Source organism: Phodopus roborovskii, unplaced genomic scaffold (assembly GCF_943737965.1).
Source record: "Phodopus roborovskii unplaced genomic scaffold, PHOROB, whole genome shotgun sequence".
NCBI classification, from domain to species: Eukaryota; Metazoa; Chordata; class Mammalia; order Rodentia; family Cricetidae; genus Phodopus; species Phodopus roborovskii.
Genome location: NW_026125295.1, coordinates 11,139,695 through 11,154,697, shown reverse-complemented (window position 1 = coordinate 11,154,697; position 15,003 = coordinate 11,139,695). Strand labels below are relative to the sequence as shown.

The 15,003-nt window shown below is 47.4% G+C and overlaps 1 protein-coding gene across 2 annotated transcripts in view; it reads right to left on the bottom strand.

The window, feature by feature from the left end:
* Limd1 (LIM domain containing 1) overlaps nucleotides 1-15,003 on the bottom strand; it is a 46,292-nt gene that overhangs the window by 22,004 nt on the left and 9,285 nt on the right. For both annotated transcript variants that reach the window (XM_051203033.1, XM_051203024.1), the window contains exon 2: nucleotides 860-961. In XM_051203033.1, coding sequence (XP_051058990.1) covers nucleotides 860-961 — 102 coding nt within the window. The remainder of the gene's footprint in view (nucleotides 1-859; nucleotides 962-15,003) is intronic.

Genomic DNA, 15,003 nt, shown 5'->3' with positions numbered 1-15,003 from the left:
GCATTATGACCCAATGAAGAGATAACGTTCTTTCTTTCTCTCTTTCCCTCTCCTTCCCTCTTTCCCCCTCTCTGAGATATCCTGGAACCTTATAGACCAGGCCGGATGAACTGAGATCCACCCACACAACCCCAACCCAAGAGCTGAGTGCTGGGATTAAAGGCATGCTGTGTACCACCAGGGCCCAGGCTGAGCCGACTTTCAGAACAGAAAGGAAATGCAGGAAAAAGGGAGGGAGACAGAGAGAGGAACTTCCTTTACAAAAATCTCCTCTGATCTTCAGCAGAGGCCGGAATCAAATACAGTCCATGACTCGGTCAGATGTGCAATCATTCTGTCTGTCAGACTCCAACAGTGACCAGTCAGTGTCTGTCCTTACAATGCACTGGAAGTGACGACGGCCTGAGTCGTACTGAAGGCTCCAGTGTGTCTGTATTTGTGATGTATGCACATTCGCACAACATTCTTCAAATCAGCCAAGAGGGTCACACTAGGTGCAGTGGCTGACGGGCGGCCCACTAGCTGTGTGCCCCCCCCCAGGTAGGGGAGACAAAGTGACATGGCCCTGAGCACCTCTCCCCTCTGTTCCTGAGACCTCCACTGCACATTACAAACCTAGTGTTACTAAGGATGGGTTTGGAGCCACCCAACTTACCATCACCATCTTAAACACTTAGAGGTAAGTCACCTTACTTCGCTATCCTTGTATTAGGGGTAGAGAACCCTTGCTCTGAAGGATACTGTCCAGGCGGGGCGTGACTCCGTGCTGGAGCCACACTGCCTGCATGTGCCGGAAGCTGTGGGTCCCACCCCCACCCTCTGTCCCAGCTCCGCCTTCCACCCCCCACCCCACACTTACTGCAGGCTGCGCAGGTGAAGCATGCATCGTGGTAGAGGTCCCCCATGGCCTGACAGGCCTGGCCGGCTCCAAACACGCCTTTGCTGCATTTCACACAGGCTCCTGCGAGGCAAGAGGACAACACCAAGTCAGGAGAGAACCTGGGGTTAGAAAACCATGAAAAGCCAACCAACAAAACAGAAATACTGCCCCCTGCCACAATATCGCACCCATGGGTGTCTCGGTGCTCAGTCCTTACAAAAACAGAAAACAGCCACCATCAACACCCTCCACAAAGGCACACACACACACACACACACACACACACACACACACTGCCCCTACACCTGCCCAGAGCTTTCAAAGGCTCCCACCATTTGGAAAACCAAATCCTAACCACACCATGACTATAACATAGCTCGGGAGGAAAAAATCCAACCTCAAAAGTGTTTGAATATGTTTAAGTATATTGATGAAATAGGTTCTTACTCTGTAGCCCGGCCTGGTCTAGAATTCATTATATAGCTCACAATGGCTTTAAACTCATAACAGTCCTCCTACCCCAGGCTCCTGAGTACTGGGATTACAGGTATGTGGCAACATGACTGGCTAAAGTTTTAATTTTATGTGAATTATACGTATGTGTTTCAGAGCTCTCCCCAGCACTCAGCCGATGATAACCAACTTATTGTATTATTTCAGAGTTCCTATTTTGACTGATTGATTGATTGATTGATTGATTGATTGAGATAAAGCTCTCTATGCATCCCTGGCTATCCTGGAATTCATTATGTATACCAGGTTGACCTTGAACTCTCAGAGATCTACTTGCTTCTGCCTCAGAGTTCGGTCTTTTCCTCGAGACAGGGTCTTACTATGTAGCTTTGGCTCTCTTGGAACTTACTCACTGTGTAGACGAGGCTGGCCTCGAACTCACAGAAACCAGCCTGCCTGTGCTTTACACATGCTGTGGGATAAAAGGCGTGTGACACTATGTCCAGCCAGATTTTCTATTTTAAATCAACAAACTAATTACTACCAAAAAGTCTAACCCACTACACTCTTTATAAAATGTCCAGATAGCAACCACTCAAGCAAAGAGAAAACATTACATATTACCTACATCTACCAGCCTAGTCCCAAGAAGTGAATTGTCTCATTAAGGCTCAGGGGGGAAAAAAGGCCACAGCCATCAAATCTTGCTCATAAGATTTAGGGCGTTTCCAAGGTGACCCTGATGACCACCAACCTCCCAGGATTAGCTGGACTTAGAAGGCCTTACCCACTCTTTGTAACCCGCCCAAAAGCACTCTCTCCTAATTCTGCCTTATCTTGTTACTTACTGCCTCTGGTCTCCTGCCTGACTCTCCTCAATTCATTTCTTTGGGCTGCAAGCATCGTTCCTCATCATGTGGACTGCCAAGCACAGACACAAAACAAGGAAGGAAACTCCATGTTCAAACTGTTGTTCATGGAGTAAAGAACAGCCATGCAATGCCACATCAGTAGGACAATATTTGGTGTGGATGAGTGGCAAATGGATAGAAAAGTTCCTCTTGGAGAGAAAAAGTGGGGGGAAAAGCGAGTTGAGTTGGGATTCACACTCTGGGAAGTGTGCCTAGCATGGAGACCTTCATTTAAAAAAGGCCCTACTATCCCCCTCCCCACAAGCCAATTTCTAGAAAGGTCAGCCTGCTGGGAGGTTTGAAATATGGAATCTGAGCCCATTTAATCTCTGTGTGGCTATTCACTCTATGTGTGCAGCACCTCACGAAGAGATGGGACTCCCTCCTCGCCTTCATCGTCTGTCCTGCTCAGGGTTCAGGCCGAAGAACAGCCATGCCCCGACCTCACACTGCCAGCCTGGCCCACCGCCCATTTTGCCTTGTTGCCCCCACACAAACCCCAAAGGCCATCTCTGCCCCAAACTTCAACCACAAGGCCCTTCCCATAAAAATGCACCCTTCTGCAAGTGACAGTGTAGCCCTGTCCTTTTCCTTTTGCCCAGTATTCCAGACTGCATTCGTTCAACTATAAATACTTCTCTGTCGCTTGGAGACAGGCTCTCCAGATACTGCAATGGGATGAGGAAGAAAGGTGATTGGATCCAGCCAACCCTGGAGGAAAGAGCAAGCTGTTGATCCTGAGGCCACAAGATTTAAGCAAACACCCAAAAAGAAATGAAATGTCAACAGCTTTTACCGAGCCAAGAGGAAAATGAGTGGAGCATAAGCGTTTAGGAGACAAGAGGCAAAGGCAGGCGCCTTTCCCTGCAAACTAGCTACCCTCTAGTCTAGTCTCCAGACTCTTACCAACACTCCTGTCTCGGCCTCCTGAGTGCTGTGTTCACAGGTGTGAACCATAGTTTCCCTGCATAAGAACAGCTTTTGTGAGGTGTGCCATTCAGTGAACTGCCCATGTATGTCATTTCTGTGTGTGTGTGTGTGTGTGTGTGTGTGTACATAACATGGCACACACACAGAAGTCAGAGAAGAACATTGGGGATTCTGTTCTCTATTTTCATTGTGTGGGTTCTAGGGATAGAACTTCAGGTCACCAGACTGAGCACTTTGCCAGTCTGCATTTAAAGTGTGATGTGATACATGCTGACATTGACAAATGCCTACAGAGTCAGCACAATGAAGAAAGCAAGCCCATCTGCCACCCCAGTGAGTCCCATGCCCTCCCCTCTTCTGTAATCCACTCTGGAGCTCCCTTCCCCGGGCAACTATGGCTCTGTTTACTATCATCCCAGATTAGTTTGTGTCAAGCGTTTATTTAAGTGGCACCTGGACTGTATACCTCTTTATCTGGTTTCTGTCACGGCGTAATTATCTTGGATTTACTCTTGTCCGGGTGGATATCAACAGTTCTCTTTGTTCTTCTTTGTTGCCATGTAGGATTCAGGGGTAGGGGTAGACGACAGAGATATATTCCTACTTGGGGGCTTTCCCGTACTGTTGCTATCAACATTTGGGCAAGCATCTCTGTATAGACTCTTTTCCTCTGGAGTAAAGCCCAGGTCTCACAGCTGGTATACACTTAACTTCCTAAGAAACTGTCCAACCGTTTCCTTTAAAATAAGTAAATAAACAAGGTCTCACGCAGCCCAGGCAAGCCTCAGACTATACATGTACTCAAGAGTGACTTTGCATTTCTTCACCTCTTGCTTCCACTGTGGTCTACATACTGAGATCGTGTGTTTATGTGCGCTGGGGATGGAGCCTGGGACCTCTTAGGACTTCCAGCATCCAAGGCAAGCGCTCTATCAACTGACCCACATCCTCAGTCCCTGCCCAACTCTTTTCTGAAGAAGGGAGATCATCTGACATTCCACCAGCAGTTTAGGAGACTTAGTTTCTCCACATACTTGGCAAGACTTGGTACAGACAACTTTTAATGCCATCCATTCTAACAGGTGTATGGTGTAACCTCATGGTGGCTTCCAGCTGCATTCCTCTAGCAACTACTGTTGTGCCCGAGTCTCATGAAAACCTTTGGTTCCTATGCTTCATCTGTTTATTTTCTTTTTTTAAATTTTGGGCTCTTTTAGGCCAAAGATCAATGCAGCCTCTGGTGTTCCAGCCTCTGAACGAGTATCCATTAAACTTGTGCCAAGCTCTGCACTACTTTTTAATAACATTATTAAATATATATTTAAAGTTATTGTTAAGTACGTATTCGATAGCAAGCTGACACCCAGTTACAGTCATCACTTGACAAAGATGAAGCAGAAAGCTCCAGAGTCAGGCTCACTCAACATCTGTGACTTTTCCGGTCCACTGTACAGGCTTCATAAGGGTTGAGGAAGTAAGGGATAAGAAGAGGTTGTTGTGTAAGTTTCCTGCAAGATTGAAACATACCATCCTGTAAGGAAACTCCTTAATTAGGAAGACAAACAACTCAAAATAGCTTCAGGAAGTTCCTGAAACTGACCAGATTCCCTGGGCCCCTTTCCCCTCCCTGCCAGAGTAAGCCACAGGCGCTGTAAATACTCTCAGACAAGACGAGCTAGCTGCGAAGAAGGCTCTTAGGCAAGACCAGCTGCCTGGAAGAGGTTTAGACCAACTGAGGCAGCTGGAGAGGATGCTATCCCTGCTGAGCTGCCTTAGGCTGTGCAGTTTGCCCTCCAGGTCCCAAGCTTTGTGAGCTGTCACCCATGCTGGGGTGGCTTTGGTGATGCTGCTGTCTGTGGGTCATTTTTACTCCAGCAAGTGACCCCTCACCAATACTCCCATACACAACTCCAGTAAATCTCTTTGGTTCATGCTGAGGCTTTAAGGAGGAACCCAAGCCCATGTTTCTCCTCATGGCACCTTGGACTTGGAGGAACCCTGAACAAAACGTGTGCCCAGGCCTCTGCTTCCCGGGATCATCAGCACCGAATAGGCTGTTGGAAGAGCATTAGTTCAGTTTGTAGACATTAACATCGTTTTGGTTTATTTTCCTCAGGATCTTAGCAATAGGATTTATCGTTTAACCAAGACTCCAGAGGATGATGCTTTCCTAGGAGGCTACACAACTGTCACTGACTGATGAGGCCTAGGTCTTCTGTGGGAAATCCACTCGCTGAACCTCTGCATCACAGGGACCCCCCACCCTGCTTCAACCTTCATGCACCTCCCATGGGAGAGGCTACAGTTGGTGGCTAGGGCCTCGGGCCGTTAGTAGATCAAAGTTTCCATGTGATGGAGAAGAAAAAGTGAGTGTCAAGCAAAGAAAGACACCAATGTTTTGATTTGTTATATCATCATGCCTTTTGAGAGGCTAAAGCAATGTCACAGGCTTCCCACAGAGCCTCTCAACTCACCAGAAGTAAACAAAATGTTCTTCCATTAAGGAAACTAATGTTATAATTGCTGATGCCACATTTGGGCTCCAAGTTAGTGGTTGTGATGATTAATATTGTCAGTGTGACAAGACCTGAATGTGTCTGTAGGTAAACTGAGGCGAGAAGCTTCACTCTTAACTGTGGACAGCATCATCCCATATATAGGCTGGAGTCCAGGTGAGTGAAAAGGAGAGAGAGCTGGCTCAGAGGTTAAGAGCACTGCCTGCTCTTCCAGAGGACCTGAGTTCAATTCCCAGCAACCACATGGTGGCTCACAGCCATCTGTAATGAGATCTGCTGCCCTCTTCTGGTGTGCAGGATTCATGCACTTGTTGCAGCAATAAGAAACCTGAGTAATACAACAGTATTGAGATATATAGGAACCTGACTAATACCAGCACTGAGATATACAGGTCCCCAGAGCCTAACTCTCTTCATACGTAGCGATGCTGTCCTGATTGCTTTTAATGGAACCTCAGAAATACTTAACAGGCTGGAGAGATGGCTCAGCACTGCTCTTGCAGAGGACCTGGCTTTTGTTCCCAGCACCCACATGGCAGCTCACAACCATCTGTAAATCCAGTCCCAAGGGATATAACACATCTCATCTCTGATCTCCTTGGACTCCTGCATACATGTGATATACATACAAATACTCAAGCACGCAACAAATGTTTCTTAAATACATAACTGAGAAAGAAGTTACAGAGATGGCTTACAGTAGCATAGTGTCTCAGCCCACGAACCAGTTCCAGGGAGAATAGCTGAACACCAGTAGCGCAGTATAACAGACCAAATGCAGATTCAACCCAGCCCGGTCTTCAGCATTCCTTGTGGAAGCAGTTGCTTCAAGCTGAGAGTAACTTATTTCCCCCACTCTCAAAGCCAGAGTCCGGGCTGGCCCTGCTATGCTCCCAACTCTCTGTGAAGTTGGAAGCTACAGCAAGGCTGCATGCAGCCTTAGCAAGTTGACCTAGAATAGAATTCTCACCTCTTCTCTGTCCATCGCTGGCTTAAGTGGACCCTGAAATTTCAGTTCCCTTGGCCCAGTCCGGTGGAAAGGCTTTAAGTGAGAGGATACCGCCAGGAGAAGCCAAGGCAGAGAATCTTGAGCTCAAAGCCAGCCTGAGCTAGACTACACAGTGAGACCGTCTCCCAAACAAGCAAGCGAGCAAACAAGCAAAAACAAAACAAAACAAAAACAGAAAGGAAAGAAAAGAAAAACCGCCGAGGTGTTCTCAGTACAGTTCATCAGTCTGTCACACCTTGACTTCTCGGTCACCAAGGAAGGGCAATCCCTTGGAGCTGTACTCTCTGCTCCCACCACTGGATATCACACAGCCATGAACCCTACTGTGTGCTAAAAAGGGAGATGACGTGGAGGTCAGGGCAGCCAGTCAAGAATGGTGTGGTGCTTTGAATAGGAATGCCCCCCATAGGTTCGCATGTTTGAATGTTTGGTCCTTGGGGAGTGATACAGCTGGAGGGGGACTAGGGAGTGTGGCCTTGTTGGAGGAAGAGGTGGGGCTTTGGGGTTTCAAAGGCCCAAGCCAGGCCCAGTGGTCTTCTCTCTTCCTGCTGCCTGTTGATCAGCGCTGAACTCTCAGATCCTGGAGACAGCGCACCCTATGTGCTTGTATACCCCCATGCTTCCCACCGTAATAATAACGAACTAAACCTCTGAAGTGTAAGCCAGCCCAATCACATGCTTTCTTCCATTAGAGTTGCTGTGGCCATGGCGGCTTTCCACATCAACAGGACACTGACTAAGACAGATGGGATATAAGAATGCTAGGCTAGGGTACAAAGCCCAGAGTGAATTTGCACAAAGCTTGTTCTCAGCTAAAAGTTGTAGCCTGTGGTCCTGGGCAGCTCTGGGAAGTCCCGGACATCAACATGTTCTATGAATGGGCCACACCACTGGATCAAGGCTTGACCAACGATCCTACCAACGCTCCTTCCCTGCCACACTAAAGGTTATGATGTATCCCTAGAGGCAGCCAGCGTTGGATGTCTACCTTATACAATGAGCACATCACCTCCTCTCCAGGCCAGCTGTTCAGGTGATGCCCAATACCACCCCCAGAGAGTCCAAAGTCAAAGTTTACCAGCGGATCCTCTGAACATGCAGACAACACAATACAGCATTGCCTGATTCTATGGGCGTCCCGGCTTCTACCCTCTCCCATGAGCTCAGTCCCTGAGTCAACTGGTGAGGCCATCACTAACCCACAAAGGAAGTATTTAAGGCCACTTGGGGCTATAGCCATTGCACCAGCCTGCTTTCTTCAGATGTCCTCAAATGCAGCAAAGGCCTCATTTCACTCAGTGGGGAAGGAAGTTCGGGGGCAACTTCTCAATCACTGTGAATGTGTCCCTTGCTCTCTGGCCGCTGACCATGCTTTCTTGCCCTCAGAGGAAGAAGGGTTTAAGACACTCCACCTCACTTCTTCTGCTAAGCCTTCTCACAGCCCACTGCAAGGCAACCCCTTTAACTGCTGCACACACTCTCCTGAGGGAACAAAAAGAATAAATAGCATTTCTGGAGGATATTTTGATGTATTATTTTCTTTTAAACTCACTCTATGTGATCCAATAATTTCACTGAATTTTTCCTGAGGAGGAAAGACATGCAAGATGCTCGTAAAAACAATGCCAACAAGGCCGGAGAGGAAGCTCAGAAGGTAAGAGTATGCACTGCTCTTGTAGAGGTCCAGGGTTCTGTCCGCATCACCCACATCTGGCAGCCTGTAACTCCTGTGCCAAGGGGATCCATTGCCAACAGCTTTATATCCAACACAGCGTCTCTGTGTGTTATTTGGGGCCGATGTGGCTGTGGGACCAGGCTGGCGGGAAAACTGCTCGTAACAGGACTTTAATACTTTGATAGCTGGACCTTGGTAATCAACCTCAGGAGGAAGAAATGGCCAAATAAGGGAACAGACCTTGGTGGATAGCTTTAGCAAATGTAATCTAATGGAGTTTGTTTGTTTGTTTGCTTGTTTGTTTTTCTGCAAGGAAGAAGGAATGGGGAAGAAAGGCAAAGCCTGCAAGAGCCATGCTTGCCACATGTATACACACGCATGCACATGCATGCACATGCACACACACACACAATTTAAAATAAGATAAACCTTTAAAAAATTACAAGGACTGCTGGGCAGTGGTGGCAGTGCACGCCTTTAATCCAGCACTTGGGAAGCAGAAGCAGGTGGATCTCTGTGAGCTGAAAGCCAGCCTGGTCTACAGAGCGAGTTCCAGGACGGCCATGCCATGGCTACAGAGAAAAAAACCCTGTCTCAACAACAACAAACCAAAAACTTACAGAGACAGAAGCAGATTCATGATTGCAAATCTGGGGTAGGGTTGCATTAACAACAAGCATGGGTCTAAATTTCTTCTTAGAGCAAAGAGTCCTGCTGCCTGGACCCCAGTTGGACCAGTTTCTGTGCACATGCCTGTGGAGGTCCAAGGTTGATACTGGAATCATCCTTCATCTCTCTTCCAGGGTATTCACTGAGATAAAGTCTCTCATCAAATCCAGAGGTTGCTCATATGGCTAGTCTTGCTCTGGGGCTCCAGACTCCATCCTCCAAAGCTGGAATTAAAGGCAGAACACCACCACCGCTCCTACCCAGGAGAACCAAACTCCAATCCTTATACTTGCCATGGGACAAGCACTTAAACCACTGAGCCATCCCCCCCCCCAGCCTCCAATAATGAGACTTTCAGATCAGTTTTATATGTAACCTAGAGTAGAATTCAGGGCAAATCAAATCATTAAAGCTTTTTTTTCCCCTTTAGGGAAATATTGCTTACTAAGACTGCCCTGCTTAAAACTGGAAAGAGGTAACAAAACAAAAACCAAATCTGTCATCAAAGGGCTGGCAACAGGCACAGCGGGTAAAAGTACCTGAAATCTAATAATGGAGGCGTGAAGACTTGAGCTCCATCCCCAGAACCCACATAAACGGGGAGAAGGGAACCAACCACACAAAATGTCTTCTGACCCCCACACACACAGGGGAAAGGGGGGTGGGGGGAGGGGATGGAGAGAGAGGATTACTATGTGAAGTGTGTGATCTGAGAGTTAATATTAGTAATTTAAAGGAATCGACGAGTCAGGCAGTGGTGGCGCAGGCCTTTAGTCCTAGCACTCGGGAGGCAGAGGCAGGCGCATCTCTGTGAGTTCCAGACCAGCCTGGTCTACAAGAGCTAGCTCCAGGACAGCCTCCAAAGCCACAGAGAAGCCCTGTCTCAAAAAACCAAAAGGAATGAAAGACTCTGTGTTTGCTAGTGCCAGCTACGGAGGGAAAGCAGGACATTTGGCAAACACTTATTTGCACTTTGCGGAAAGATAGATGCATCCACGTTTCTGGCACGGTGTGCTCACAACTTCTACAGAGATGGTGCATGTTTTCCTAAAGACGGATGTCAAAAACAACACATGAGCTATTTCACTTAGGGTTAGAATGTTTGCCGCTCAATTTAACTGTGTTAGCGCGCCTCTCTCACCCTCAAATGCACTTCATAAAGCCACCTTTCAATTTTATTTATAAAGGAAATCATTGTTTTCCATTTACTTATGTGGATTATGTGGCATGTGTGCCACGTATGTGGACTCCAGAGGAAAACTTGCAGAAGACGGCTTTCTCCTTCTATCATGTGGGTCCCAGGGATCAAACCTGGGTCTGTGGGCTTGAAAGCAAGCACTTTTACCCACTGAGCTGTCTAGCTGGCCCTATAAAACGGAAATTCTTTAAGAGAAATAAGTAAGCCGGTTCATATGTTTTTATTTATTTTTTTAAACTTTACTCAAATGCTAAGCTTTGCTTAATCTCTAAACTGTGTTGCAATTGGACACTTTGAACAATTTAATTTACAAAGCCTCAGAGCCATACATACAGCCATTGTAAAGACACCTGAGTGTGATGCTCTCCCAAGCAGCTGACAGCCATGTTTTGAGAGCATGCACTCTCTTTTACCTACATGTCTCTTTGTCTAAGGCAGGGGTTCTCAAACCTTCCCGATGCCGTGAACCTTTAACACAGTTCCAACGTTGTGGAGACCCACAACCACAAAGCTATTTTCATTGCTACTTACTTCACAACTATAATTTTGCTACTGCTTTGAACGGTAATGCATCTTATATGCAGGCTATCTGATAGATGATCCCTGTGCAGGGGTCACTCAACACCAGAGGGATTGCAACCCGCAGGTTCAGAACCACTGATTTTTAAAGATTTATTATTTTAATTGCATGTGTGGGTACGTGTGTGTGTGTGTGTGTGTGTGTGTGTGTGTGTGTGTGTGTGTGAGTGTAGGGGCCCTTGGGTTAGAAAAGGTGGGATCCCCTGTAACTGGACTTACAGGAAGTTGTAAGCTACTTAACATGGATGTTAGGAACCAAAGCTGGGTCCTCTGCAAGAGCAAGAAACACTCAAAACTGCTGAGAAATCTCTCCAGTCTAACGTCTCTCTGTCTAAAACTTTAATAGGCCACTAGCTTTGCTTCACCCTGACCTGTGCTATATGGTAAATACCCAATCTAATATATAGTACTGATTTGTTAGCATCGAACCACGTGTAAACATGACATGAATTCTTTTACATCAAGGTTCAGAACAAGCGGAACTTCTACATGGGGGCCAGCAGGATGGGCCATGGAGTAAAATGCTTGCTGCCTAAGCCTGATGTGATGGCTATTGTTGGTTGTCATCCTGACTGTATCTGGAAGTGACTAAAACCCAAATGGCTGGGCATACCTGTGAGGGATTTTTTCTTAATTAAATCATCCGAAGAGGAAAGACACGCTTCTAACCCAGTTCTTTCTAATCTGGTCCACACCTTCTTCTGACAGAAAGTGCATTCCTTCACCGGCATTAGAGCCTACTGATTTGGGAGTTCCAGCCTGTACGGAAGACTAGCTGAGACATCCGACCTCATGGACTAAACAGCTACTGGATTCATGGACCTTCCTTGGGTAGACAGCCATTGTTGGACTGGCTGGACTACAGCCTGTAGGCCACTCTAATAAATCCCTTTTCTAGATGAGAGGCAGACACATGGATGGATGGATGGATGGATGGATGGATTATAGAGATACATACATACATATGTCATACATACATACATACATCATACATACATACATCATGCATACATACGTAGACCTCCCAAAGCACTATCTCCATTCCTCCTACACTCACCTTTATCTCTTTGCTCTGTGGCTATGAACTTGGGCAGAGCTGTCTTTTACACACAACACATACCAACCCCCAGGAATGGGTCAAACAAAGAACTGCAGTCATGGCCCCCAAGCAGAAGAGGGGTTGCTGCCAGCTCCGGCCATTTCAGTGTCTCACACTGACCTCTGGCTAGCCAACAAGGGGCCTCTGTTAAACCCTTGCCACCTGAGAGCACAGCCCCAGCTCCGTCAGGCCTGTGCCCCAGCCTGGCTACCTGCCACCTTCCCTCCCCAACAGGCCAGAGCATAGACAGGCAGACTGTTCCCCCACAGCCTCTAGTGAGCCGATTCCCAAACCACCCTCTTTTCGGGACAGGAAGTGCCAGCTTTGACATACCTGAACCGTGGGATGCACAGTCTTAGGTGCTCTGCCTTCACTCACTAAACAGAAGAGATATTTGATGAGCAGGCTGTGGCTTCCGACCCCCCTGTGCCTTTTCCCAGGGAATACACTGCAGGGAAGCAGCTGAACTCCCCCAATCCTTGCCTCAGGTGGGTGGCAACCGCAAAATCTTTAAAAGTCCGTGCCTCTGAACACATCAGCTGGCACCGTCTTTGAGCTGGGATAACTAATGATGATGGTCTGGTACTTTTCAGAACACAGAAACGTATCTTAAACAGAAAGGGACCCATACCCCTGCCTACCATAGTCTGCTTCCAAGAGAGTGAGGAAAGCCAGGAGTGCGCTCACATTCACAAACAGCCATACTTTAAAGAATAAAAACAAGTGAAGCTATTTTGAATAACATTTTGCTTAGCCTGTCATGTCCAAGAGTCTCGTTTCAACAGAACACATGTGATCTGACAACAGATTGTGTAACCTAAACTGACCTTGAACTCTAGTGTCATCCCTCTTCTATCTCCAAAGTTCTGGGATCACAGGTATGAGCCACCACACCCAGCTCACATAGAAACGCTAACAACTTTTCTTTGTCCCCACCAAATCCTCAAACTCCACCAGATCTCTAATATCTCATGCTTAAAGCACACCTTGGCTTGTACACGTCACCTTGTGATATGCTTAACAGCCGCGGGTCCTCAGTCCCCCATGCTAGAGCGCTCAGACCTACACCAGCCAACCCTGTTTTCACTACAACCAGATGCTCGATTTGCTTATGGGAAAACAGAGGCTCAGAGCAGATGCTTGTGAGATTCTGCATTCCCACAAACAGCTCCAAGCCTGACTTGGTGCAGCAGGAATGTCTCCTCAGAGAGGACCACATGTGCTGGCCAACACGTCGCACTGACACGTCGCACTGACACGTCGCACTGCTTCATTCCAACCTGTGTAGGATTTGGTGAGCTTATCTCTGGGGCTCTTCAGGGCTCTCCAAGGCACCAGGCAGGCGAAAACTACCCTACCCTCACCCTGTGTGAGTGCCTAAGCTGCCTGCAGCTTCCTTCTTCTTTCTCCTCTGTCATTACCCCACATCTTGAGCCATTCCTCCCCCCTCAACCCCCACCCCCGTCTTCAGAAATTACTTTCTGCTGCACGTCTATTTCTGGATAGCCAACCTATACACATAGTCTCAGGAACCTGGCCTGGACCGTTGGGAGGCTTTGAAAGCGATGGAAAGGGGAGGGCTTCAATTTCTCTCCACTTCACCCCATCTCTGCCGCCCATTTTCACTGTAAGACTCTTGGCTGGTCCCTAAGTCTCTTGGGAACACAGTAACCTCACTATGGGATGTCAGCCATCTAAAGGACACTTCAAGGAACTAGAAAAGTTAGAGAGGTGGCATCTGGTACTTTAGGGAAGTCTCAACCAGTCAGTGACCTGAACCTGGTCCAGAGAGGGCCAAAATAAACACAGCACAAACCTCAAAGGGAACCCCACACCCTGTGCGACTTCATGAATGTAAGCAAATCTGTCAGGGCACTGTGCACACATGCATTTCACACCTCCCCTGCCTACCACGTGGCTCCATTGCCACTGCAAGCAGAAGGGGAAAAACTCTGAAGTGTGCCAACACACAAACTTGTTCCTCTTTTCTATGTGCGTATGCACACACAGAGTCTAAAGAAGATTCTGTCCCAATTAACCTACACGTGCGCGCATACACACACCATCTGAAGACTCTGCCTGAACCTCTGTCCTTCTCAGAGATGGAAATGTCCTTCTGGTCAACAGCAGGAATGTGAAGCTCACAACCTAGGAAAAGAAACCTGATCAAAAGACCACGTCATCCAGTCCCCATAGCAGAGCAAAAAAATGTAGCAAAACGCTCAAGCTCGCACAGTTCAAAAGCAGCACGCATAGGTCCTGCTCCCCGAGCAGTTGGCTAATACCAGGGACAGTTCTGTCAGCAAGCTTCCTGGAGCCAGCCACAGCTGCCCCTGAAGTCCAGCTCTTTCTAAAATTGCCACTGTACTGAGTCATCAAGGAGAATTGCTAACTGTGTTGGAAGGAGAGCAGGACACACTTCAGCAGATTCAAAAACCTCAGGGTGTGGCCTGACCATCCCGTGAGCCGCCATGGTCCCACCCTGTTGAAAGGAAACCCTGGAGGCTCAGAGAAAGTGGAAGCTGAAGCTAATGGTCAGAAGGGAACAGAGGCAAATCTGCTACTGACTTTGTTTAAAATGGCCATCACCTGTTGCCCAGCACAGGGCATCACCTCTGACTCTGGATCCACATGAACAGGCTGGGAAACCTGTCCACTAGGTCGTCCAAGGACCTTGGTCATTATACCTCTCCAAATTTAAAAAACAAGCATCATCATGGCAGGCTTCTAGGACTTTCTATGAGCCTGATGTGTTTTCTATAACCCTCCAGTAACCGAGAGTAACCTGTTCTCCCTCTTCTGAGACACATAGATAAGTCGCACAGAGCAGGATCGATGAGAAAGGAACTTGACCAAGTCTACACTCACCGCCTATAAAACTTAAAAATAACCCAGCTGTAGATCTTAAAGCCATCTGCTTGAAATGGTCAAACAGAAGGTCTCCCACAGCATGGTTCTCAGATCCCAAGTCCAGCTGGTTTCCCCATGAGGGATAAAATGAAAAAAAAAAAAAAAAAAAAAAAAAAAAACAACAAACTCTGGAGTAGATATAAATATTTTCTGGCCAACACTCCCTGCTTTGGA